The sequence below is a fragment of the Cynara cardunculus genome (assembly GCF_001531365.2).
Source record: "Cynara cardunculus var. scolymus isolate 2C chromosome LG 7, CcrdV1, whole genome shotgun sequence".
NCBI classification, from domain to species: Eukaryota; Viridiplantae; Streptophyta; class Magnoliopsida; order Asterales; family Asteraceae; genus Cynara; species Cynara cardunculus.
In genome coordinates this window covers 2,910,713-2,922,605 of record NC_037534.1, presented here as the reverse complement: position 1 = coordinate 2,922,605, position 11,893 = coordinate 2,910,713, and the positions used below count along the sequence as shown (strand labels likewise).

At 31.0% G+C, this 11,893-nt stretch overlaps 1 protein-coding gene and 1 long non-coding RNA gene across 2 annotated transcripts; one reads left to right on the top strand and one right to left on the bottom strand.

Moving 5' to 3' along the window:
- Positions 1-816: 816 nt before the first annotated feature.
- Positions 817-2,092, bottom strand: LOC112515886. The gene is made up of 2 exons (XR_003069557.1): positions 1,957-2,092; positions 817-1,178 (listed from the first exon to the last, which is right to left on the bottom strand). It is a non-coding gene; the product is annotated as an uncharacterized LOC112515886 (long non-coding RNA).
- Positions 2,093-8,232: 6,140 nt separating this feature from the next.
- Positions 8,233-8,836, top strand: LOC112515819 (protein GLUTAMINE DUMPER 6-like). Its single transcript, XM_025122757.1, has one exon. The coding sequence runs from the start codon at positions 8,258-8,260 to the stop codon at positions 8,630-8,632; it is 375 nt and encodes a 124-aa protein (XP_024978525.1). The 5' UTR covers positions 8,233-8,257; the 3' UTR covers positions 8,633-8,836.
- The last annotated feature ends 3,057 nt before the right edge of the window (positions 8,837-11,893 follow it).

Sequence of the window (11,893 nt, the reverse complement as noted above, 5' to 3'; positions counted from 1 at the left end):
GTATGAGGATCGAGGCAGTTAAGTTTCACCAGGGTAGAAAAAACAAACTATAATTTGTAACTTCGCATAAATTTACTCATTTTCGTGGCCCACATGCTACTTCAGTCCATGATTATTCTAGACTAAACTTTCAAAAGAATGTTAAACTTTCACAAAGCAATGTCTGAACAGGAATCGATTGTTTCTTGGTACTCCTCGTGACTCAGGTGAAACATAGATCTGCCTGTATGATCCGCTACAGTCCTTAAGGTGATTTATATTGCTAGTCCTGCAGGTTCTAATCAAGTCATCCTGGAAATGGTAGTACATCGGTGCTTTACAATATTAAACTCTAACTCAACACGTGACAATAGATTATGATGAACTGCAGAAACATCCATACAGATCTTTCACTATACAGGAAAAAGAAAGATTCATATTGATATTTATCTCTATACCTCCACCCTCCCCCCAACAGACACAGACACGCAAAAGAAAACTTTTACCCTTTTGTAAACTCCGATAGTGGCAGGAATGTTTGCACTTTTTCACCTTTTAAGTCCAAGATCAGAATAAAGTGGTAAAAGAAGGTTCTCACTGCAGAGCACATAGCTCAATACCTTATTCCTCACTCTAGATACCACTGGACCCCAATGAGACTACCATCACTACACTAAACAAATTTCAAAATCTCATTGATCAAGCATCAACACACTTTTGATATCACCACTTTCTTAATAGTTTTCTGAATTTCTGAAACATGTCATGTATATCCTAAACCTTCAGCCTTATTCCCTCCATCATCATTTTGCAGACAAAGATGCATGGATACTAGTTGCAGTAAAATTGAGTTATAAGAAAAGAAAGAAGTCCAATTCAACTGCATCAGCAAACACTAGGCATGAAAAAATGCGAAAATAAAAAATAATGATCTATAAGCCTCCATAGAAGATGATCTCATACTCTAAGTAAACAGGATGTAACTGTCAACAATTTCAACAAAATAATGTTTTCAGTTCACTACTAGCCTCCTACTGCATCAGGTGTTTAGGGCTCATCTCTAATGCAGTATGAATTCACAAGCATACCTGACTCCCGACTTCGAGTGCCTCCATATGTCATTAGCTACTTTCAACCACAAGCTTATCAAACCTCAATCTGGATTTAATTCTCATTTCAGTTTTGGGAAGACCAAAAACCTACTTCAGTCATGCAATAGTATTAGTGGGTTCAATTACAATTATGGTTTTGAAATCAATCATAACCCTGTTCATCAGTCAATCAATGAAGCTTCTTTTTTGCCAAAGGAAACAACCACATCCTTTTGATCATAACACTCATAATCAAAAGCATAATCATATTGTGCAACATTGTTCCAAAGGTTAGAGTCCACCTTTTCAAAACTCATAAAGACTCGAGTACACAAGTCACTGTGAGGAAACGTGAGAATTCGATTTGATTTACATTACCTACGGTTATAGCTCGTATTTTGGAACAAATATTTATTTTCAAAATGGAATAACATCCAAGCAGAAAAATATCATTAAGTTGCAGCAACAAACAGATCACACCTGAGGATTACACGCACAGAGAAACACCTATTTGGTTGCAAAATTGTCTCTCTTTATCGTAGTCGAGCCACATTTTGCCATTTTCTAGTCTAAGGACATGCTTGTTAGCAGCTTAACGAGCTTAAGGAGGACCTTATCCATACACAACTTAATAGAAAACCAACCAAATCGCCCTAAGCGCAGCACTGTTCATTCAAAGTCAAAGTGCAGGTCTTACGAGTCTAAGGACCAAATATGCTCTATCTAGACAAAAATCAAGCAATCAAAAACATAACATAACAGAAATTTTTCGACATTATTGTCAATTCCTCAAATGATAGCCGGTTTTTACCAATTAAAAGGAGTCTAGATATAGAACACATAGACGGATACATGCAATTTGAGAAACTAGGCAAGTAGTTATTACCTTACAAAATTGCAGAAACGGGTGAAATCTCCGACGACCATCGGCGGCAGCAAGCGGAGGACCGCCGTTACCTGATAAGAATTACAAGTTTCATCTTTGTTGTTGTGAAATTACCATTTTAGGTTTCTATGTTTTGTAATTTTTGTTTTTCAATAGTATGTTCTTGAAATACTTTTTTACGGAGGAAATAATAGAAACTCGTGTTCTCGATTCAAGGAAACCATACTAAATTATAAATCATAAAAATAAAAATAAAAACAACAGTAAATTTCAAAAAATATACAAATCTAATTTTTAAGTTTTAACAAACCATTGAAAAAAAAACGTAAACTTTGTTTGACAGTTGCTGAATGGTTTAGTGCAGAATCATTAAATCGTCAAAATAAGAGTCTCATCATATAGTGCAAAATGAAATATAATTGTTTGGTAATTATTTACAACGAAATTAGGGTGCTGAAAGGTTAAGAAAGACCCATAATACAAAATCATTCTGAGAGTTTTATATAACTATTAAAATACAGACTTTTTTTTATCAAACAAGATTCATCTTTTATCAAGAGATAAATAAAAAAACTCTTGAATTAATAATGCAAAGGGTAAATAAAATTCAGTTCGGCCCAAGCCCGTGGATTGGCCCAGTAAATAAATCCTAACATGAAAAAAAGGGAAAGGCAACGAATCATTGAAATAGACCAAAGCCCAATCTAAATCCAATTAATATTTATTTTATTTGAGGAAAAAAGTGAATTACTGACAAACTCAATCAATCTCATACGAAACTCACGTTCAACTCTAGGATATTAATGTGATGGGGAATTTTTTTACTCACTTAGCTACTGAGACTAACGAGGAGCCGAGATCAAATCCGGAATATCTTGTATTTGAACAAAGTTGTTTCACCCCTTTGCCAGATGTGCTACACGTCGATTGACCTTTATATGATCTGCTATTGATTCAAAACACGCCGCTATTGGTTAAAAACAAATAACCAAATAAAATTCAGTTATTATCTTATCTATTTGGAGGGAGGGTTGGGTTTTTGTGAGAATTAGAGTTATAGTGAGAAAGATAATAAGGGATATTCACTCTTAGATTAATCATAATTGAAAAGTTCCACTATATCAATAATAATGAGAAACATTGGATCAATTCTATTTTAAAGCGCAATCCATGTGTCGATTTACGATTATAAGTGATCAAGGATCCAAATCTCTTCTTACCTTGACTCATATTCTCACACGATACTTCGTCTATGGTGAGAAGGGTAAGAGGGGATCTCCACCCTTGATAATCAATCTTAATTAAAGAGTTCTACTAGATCAACAATAATGATAAGCACCAAATCAATTCATTTGTAAACACAATTCATAGGCTGGTTTTAGACTAAAAATGATCAAGAGTTCAGATCTTTTATTACACTTCTCATCTTAACTCTTTTTCTGATAGGATGTTTGATTAAATAAATTGTTTTAGCTTTAATAATAAGCACTATTTATAAGTAGTGGCATAAATAGAATAACCAAATTAAGTATGGTGCTTGCTTTAGTGGATTATATATATGGATGAATAAATTTTATTCAAATTCTAGAACCCAATTAAAGAAAATCCTCATATTAATTTTAATATATTTAAAATAATATTATAACATGATTGTTTTTGTTGATATGTTTATGTTTGAAAAAATTATATTATAAATATTTATTATAATAAATAATTTTATATCATGTTGCAATCGTTTCTATTCGTTCTCATACATTGTTTTGTATTTATTTTTAAGGTAAATTGCATGAAAAAGTAACGTATTTAACTTGATTCTTATTTTGAGTAATGTATTTTTTAAACTTTTATTTTGATACCTAAGACTTAAAGTTTTAAATATTTAAGTACCCGAATAACCGGTTGAATTATTAACCAGTTACCATGCTAATGTGGCAAGTGACAGGATGAAATTGGGTTGAAAAACAAATAATACTGAGTTGGATACCACATCACTTGTCACATCAGCATGATAACCGGTTAATGCTTCAACTAGTTATCTGGATACTTAAATGTTTAAAGTTTTACATCCTAGATACCAAAATGAAAGTTTAGAAAATACGTTATCTCAAAATTTAAAAATACAATTTTAACCCTTAAATTTATAACTCTATAGAAATAGCCACAAGTTAGGGGAGCATTCAAATAAAAACCACCCAATTTATACAAACCGTGAAAACCACATTCAACCAATCATAATTTTTCATTTTGTTCTTTTTTTGTAATTATGAGAGGATGATTAACCATTTTTATTGTGGAAGGTGTTAATCATGGATATTATCATCTTCATTATTTTAATTTTAGAAAAATACATGAAACAGTTTTATTAAAATTTCATTAAGTATTATATGAAACAATTTCATAACCATATATGAAACAAATTTATCAAAAAAAGTATTATATGAAACAATTTCATAAGATTAAACAATGAAATCAACGTATGAGTGTGGTTTGTACAATTTGTACAAATGAGGGTGGTTTTCATTTAATCGCTCCTCTATATATATATATGGGCTGGTTCAAATGCTAACCAAGATTATCGTGTTAACTTTGTTAACCGATCATGGCCGTTAATTTGAATATAAACGGTTGTTATTTAATGATATTTAAAAATTAATTATTAAATTAATATTTTCAATTAACATATGTGAACAAAATATCAAAGGATATTAGGTAAAAAGTAATCTATCTTTGATACACGAGTTGTCAGACATATGAACAACTAGTGTATATCCTCAAAACACATCAAACAAAAAAGATTAGACATATGAACAACATGTGAACTGTATGAACATCTTCTGTATATTCAGGAGCCAACTCTGTTGTATATACATGAACACCTACGAAGCTTGTGTTCACATGAATCACATATACTGTTCATATTCATGTGATGTGATTATGCATATGTATCGATATGAACATCTATTGCCTTTAATATGTGTTCATTTAAACGAATTCAAATGTTATACTAATCACTTACCAATATGAACACTTTGATCATCTTCTTCATTATCAGAATTCGAATTCCGACCGTAGTCGTAGACGATTTTAACTTTGTCATTTCTATTGTTGTCAATATGTTTTACAATAGAATTATTCATATTACTCGGACGATACAGAAATCTTTTACACTTACAAAAATAATATAATTATATGTAGAACATCACTTGAAAATTACGATCATGAACACGTATGAAGATAAAATTCAGAATTATATCATGATCAATTAGTGAGATCTTTAAGATTTGTAACTCCCAATTAATTATTAGGGGGTTACATAAAGATCAAATTACCTAATTACCCTTGTATTTAATATATGAGTTATATTTGAACATAAAGTAAAGATGGAATATGATTGGTTAGGCTTGGTTAGTATAGTTAACACAAATTTATCGGTTAGTATTTGAACCAAGTTCTCTCTCTCTCTATATATATATATAGAGAGAGAGAGGTTGGTTATTATACAACTCATGACATTTGTGCAACCAATACAACTCAATCTTAACCGTTCATTTCATTTGATTAATATGTGATTTCATAGAAGTTTTGATTTTTTTCTAATATAAAGTATTAATCATAATTAATGAACCATATATATATATATAGAGGTTGGTTATTATACAACCCATGACATTTATGCAACCAATACAACCCAATCTCAACCGTTCATTTCATTTGATTAATATGTGATTTCATAGAAGTTTTGATTGTTTTCTAATATAAAGTATTGATCATAATTAATGAACCATATATATATATATATATATATATATATATATATATAAGTTGGTTATTATACAACCCATGACATTTGTGCAACCAGTACAACTCAATTTCAACCATTCATTTCATTTGATTAATATGTGATTAAATAGAATTTTTGATTGTTTTATAATATAAAGTATTGATCATAATTAATGAACCATATTCATCTTCCATAAATATTCAAATTATAATAAATGAATCTCATCATTCCATAAATATCTCAATTTATTGGGTTGCATTGGTTGTATAAATGCGGATTGTATTTGAAAAAAACTCTATATATATATCATTTGGTTAATATGTGATTTCATATAAGTTTTGATTGTTTTCTAATATAAAGTATTGATCATAATTAATGAACCATATTCATCTTCCATAAATATTCAGATCATAATAAATGAACCTTCATCATTTCTATAAATATCTCAATTTATTGGGTTGTATTGGTTGTACAAATACAATGAATTGTATTTGAAACAAACTATATATATATATATATATATATATAACAAAAATCTATGACGTTCAAGAATATTTCCTTAGTTATTTTTTTATTTGTATTTTAAATATTTAAATAATTGATAAATTTGTTATTAAACTATGACGAATGTATAATCATCATCGAGCACCAATTTCTTAATTTCATTGTTGTCTTCAAAAATATTTATTAATTGCATATTTAAATTTTCCCATTTTTTTTAATTTATTCCTATAAGTATTTTTTTAATAAATATTTGATAATGTATTTCACTTATATCAATTCTATGTCTTCAAATGATTAATGATGAAAAAGAAACTATTAGTAGAGAAATAACATATTCAAGCTTAGAAGAATATCTTAATATATCAAAGTATCAACCCGACTAACCGGACTAACCCGACCAATCCGTAAACTTTGGTTTGGTTTGGGTTAAATTTTTTTAAACCGTAAGCATTAGTTTGGGTTGTTCAAATGTCTTTAACCCGATCAACTCAACTCATAAGCACCCCTATCTTCAACTGATATGTTATATATTTTTTTTCTAAAAAAAAAATTTAACATAATTATTGGAATAAAATTTTACTCTATAATTTATAAAATAACATAACTGTTAATTATGTACATGTTTAAAATTGAAAAGAATGAGTTGGTGTGAATTTGATGCATATGGAGAAATTTCAGATATTGTGATATAAAATTCAAATATTGGAATCTAAGAGGTCCTTCCACTTCCTACGTAATTTTCCACTACCCTTTTTTATTTATATTTTTCTCATTTTATTACTATTTAAATTTTAGATGATAAATACCCAACAAATTTCGCATGATTAAATGCGTCGTGTATGGCGCCCCCAGAATATATATAAACAACCAAACTTGCAAGTCATTATCTCTCCGTATCTGACTATTTTTATCTGTATTATTATTTATATACATCTGGTTTTTATCCTTTATCTTTATTATATTAAGAACATCTTTAACAGTTATGCTATTTTATTTACTTTAGTCTAGTGGTATATGAATCTTTTGTCTCATAGGACTCTCAGATGTTTAAACTTCATCAAATGTGAAGAAGATGTGTGAGTTTATTTATTCTATTTACCGTATATAAATATTATATACTTCAAAAAATATTTTTTAATTTAAAATAATTTAAAAAGTCGATAAAATACGGAAAAAACATAAACCATTTATCGTGTTAATGGGGAAATTTTTGGAAACAAAGTGATATCTTGCCTAAAGTGACACGTTATCGTGGGCTGTTTAATTTACACTCCCTTTCTTCCCTCTTTCCATTTGCTTGCTTGCAACAACAATATTGATCAATGTTAAATTACCAAAATACCCATGCTTTTGTTTTTTTCGTACAATATGATTCTTCTTTTTTCTTTTTAGTGTCCTGTTGGCGATGGTTCAAGAAAAATCGCATTATATATATGACATAACAGGTAAACTTTAACAGATATTTTAAACCCTGTAGGTATTATTAATTTTAGGGGTCAATTCAAACAAGAAAGACTAAATATCACGAGAACGTAAGAAAAATTAGTTAAAGTAAAGTTCATATGTGAATCATTGAAAAAACCCGAGAAAAATCTGTTTGAATAACAGTTAAGAAAATTCTCAGTAACATTGTAGGACTCAAATCGATGACATCTGATCTGAGGTTGATACTGAATTGTTTATTATAAGCTAGTGAAGTGTTTATTATTGGGAAAAGATGGTTTAAATGCATAATATAAGCCGAAATTAGGAATATAATTCCAAAAGTAGTGCTTTATGAGCAAGTAAAGAAACCGTAAAGGAAAAGAAAAAAACCCTGCTTTTAAGCACTAGGGGTAGTTTAGTCATTTCACAATTGATACCAGGGGTAGTTTAGTCATTTCACCACTTGATCCTAATCCATGCACTGTTACAAAGAGGGAGTCTACAGTACTACTTCCCCTGGATATAAATACACCCACAATTCAACCTTTTCATTGCACTCCAAAACAAACCAATAGAAAAAGACCCCAAAAAATGACACCACCAACACAAAACACCACCGCCGCCGTCAGCGCCACCGCAGCTGCCACCGGATTCCGGTGGAGCTCTCCGATACCGTACCTGTTCGGAGGTCTGGCTCTCATGCTAACCCTAATAGCATGTGCATTGATCATCTTAGTATGCTCGTACAAGAAACCATATTCTTCTTCTTCGTCGGAGAATTCATCGGAAAACACCACCGGTGATCAAGAAAAGCAATCCGTGCCGGAGTTTCGTATGGAATTGTCGCCGGAAATGGAGCCGAAGATCGTTATAGTGATGCCCGGAGACATCAACCCCACCTACCTTGCTAAGCCTACTCCACCCACCGCCACCCGCGCCGGCGCCGATCATCTTCAGCAAGTTTGATCGGCTATATTTAGCTTTTTTTCTAGAAAATTCCATTTATTTTTCTTTCTCTTTCCTCCTTAAAATTTTGTTCCGGTTAACCGGCCGGGAGAGTGTCGTTTTGGTAGATTAACGTCATCAAAATATAAAGATGTCTCTTTACTTTAATTTATGTTTCCCACTCCATTTTGTTCTTAATAATTAAGACACAGTTTATTAAATGCTTATCCGATAAGCATTTATCGAAAAGAATGAATCCCGTGTATCGGATACGGTGGTGCAGGTCACTCCTCAATTGTATAAAAAATTATAGGGTCGTGAAAGTGCATGCCATTTTATCAATTTGTTGTGTGCAACCATATTATATTTTGAAACTATAACGAGGATACAAGTTTCTCTTGATAAGGTTGACTTGCAAGACTTTTCTTTTTACTCCATACTCAAGTTTGAATATTGTTAGTGTTATTTTCTTAGTTATAGCTTTTAATTTAAGATTTATTATGGTTATGAAAAAAAATTACAATAAAAGGTTTGGATATGAAAATCAATTAATTAACCATCGATGATGATTTTGTGAAAAATATCTCTATATTTGTTTCTTATAGTTAAATGGTATCATTATTTGGAAAAAAAATACGTCCGTCTCTGCTTACCAGGTCATTTATCTTACCGAATGAACATGACAAGGACCAAAAATCCTATTTGATAAGACTGATGGTGAAGACCGATTGTCTTATCCGGTAAGTGATGATGATAACTCTTATCCGATTAGTGTTTACTAGGTGAATTATTACATACGATTCTATTGTAGTGGGCTAGAATCTTACCCGGTAAGGCTAGTGACAATATTAATTCTTACCGTTAAGCGCTTATCGGGTAAGTATTTGTATAAATGACCCTTAAATATTTTATTTTTGAATCATTCAGTTAAATGTGAGCATACTTTCAGTGATGAATGTTGAGGTGTTGTTTGTTTTTAAATAGTTTTGAAGTCTGAATCTAAGTCCTTATTTCACTTTTCATTGATAAAGGTTTTGAAAACAAAATCAGTAATATTGTGAAAAGCTGATAATACACGAGTTTATCTTTTGTCCACATAAAAGATTTTATGTTATTTTCACAGAAAAATCAAACGGTCTTATAAATCCAACTTTGTATCTGATAAAACATAGAAGATGAATAAAGTGTTCTTTTTTCAAACAAACGTCATCTAATTATTACTCGAAACGGAATGAATTTTGTAGGTTATCACGAAAAAGAAAAGGACAAGTATAATTACATGATTCTAATTAAAACGATAATTTTCTATAGCAGTTCTTAGGTATTTGGTTTTCATGATATCAGGGATACTGTGAGATATGAGTAAACCAAGGAATACTGTACAGATCACTCGTATGTTGACGTATTTTTGATAATTTAGCATGGCAAGTTTGTTTCAGAAGAAAACAAAAGTAGTTGTGCACTGAAAAAATATATAATTTATACGAGACGTTGCAAATTTTATTGAACAAATGCGTAAGGGGGTCGGCCATTTTCATTTTTTTTTCCTAATATTTAACTATTTTTTCTTATACAATGTTTTTTTATCATTCATTTGTAGTTATTTTGCCATTAATTTCATCACAAGTAAAAAAATGTCTTACTGTAAATCATAATATAAAGAGATGGCTATAAGGTTACGTTTTGGTATCAAGTAGTCTTATAGCATTTAAAATGACATCATCACGACACCTTTATTTCTATTCCTAAGCGGGTCAGTTTCAAAAAGAAAAGTTGAGTAGGGTGTTGTATTATTGGCGTAAACCTTTTCTTTTACGGGCCCTTTTGGTGACATATATATATATATATATATATATGTGTGTGTGTGTGTGTGTGTATGCAGTGACGGATCCAAAAAATTAATGGAGTGTGGATATGTTAGATGGGACTTGGGGAGGGAAGCATATGGTCATAGGAGACTGAGGGTAAAAATAGAAAATTTAAGCTAGTCAACAAACGTTTTGGTCTTTGACTGGTACCTTTCCCCCCAGTTCTTAAGGGCGGGAACCGCCCCTGTATATATGATACATACATATATAATGGAATGTATAAATAAGAAAACTAAATATGATGACAATTTGGTGAAAGAAAAGTTCATATGTGAATCATTGAAAACACCCACTTCCCATTAAGGATTCATCATGCCCAATGAGGTATGCCCCACCATCCTGATGTATAAGAATGGACTCTGATATTATTTGTAATGCCTTAAACCTAAAACAATCGTCTAACCCAATAATATTTAGTTATGCTTAAAATAGGTATTAGTAGCTAATTACTTTGAAGTGATAAATATACTTTTTTTTATTAATGTGAAATGGGTTTTGACATTAAAAAGGGTTAGTTTTTGTTTTGATTTGTAGTGGGGTAAGGTAGGGGTAGGTTACCACTTGCCTTTATTTGGTGAAAACAAACATGTCGGATCAAATTAATTGAAATGTAAATGTTATTTAATTATTTATTATATAATATACATATATATATATATATATATATATATATATATATATATATATAGATGGAGGTTCAAACGAGAACACATTTATTTTATAAGAACGTGAGAACACCTTTATCACAGGTGATAATATGCGTGAAAGGACCCTATGATGTGCGGTGGACGTGTTCTACGACTTAGGTCGCGTCAAAGATTGTCTCCGTCTATGATTTAGCATCACATGTAATGGTCTTGATTGATTATAGTATCATATCAACAACACTCTTATCATATGTGATAGTACTTGTGATGGGGCTTAGTGGTGTAAGGGCGACTTGGCCTGCAACCAAGATCACGTCGAAGATTGTTCGCTTCTCTGATTTAGTATCACATGTGTATCATATATGATAGAACAATAGTATCACATGTGATTGTCTATAGTAAAAGAGTGTTATCGCATTCTCGTAAAATGAATGTGTTCTCATTTGAACCCTTCCCTACATATACATACATACATACATACATACATACATACATACATACATACATATGTATATGTATATATATATATATATATGGTTGGGTTCACATGAGACAGTCTGTTTTTATGAGACCTGTGAGATCATTTTTTTACACTTGAAATTTCACAGCAAAATGTTGTGAAGATAAACAAAAGTTGAACTTTCACAGTGTTTGCTGTGAAGTTTCAAGTGTAAAAAGGTGGTCTCAGTGTCTTATGAAAACAGACTGATCTCACGTAATCCCAAGTCTCTCTCTCTCTCTCTCTCTCTCTCTCTCTCTCTCTCTCT

Bases quoted from the DNA above. Each gene is read 5' to 3' on its own strand.
- LOC112515819 (XM_025122757.1), top strand. From the start codon at position 8,258: ATGACACCACCAACACAAAACACCACCGCCGCCGTCAGCGCCACCGCA.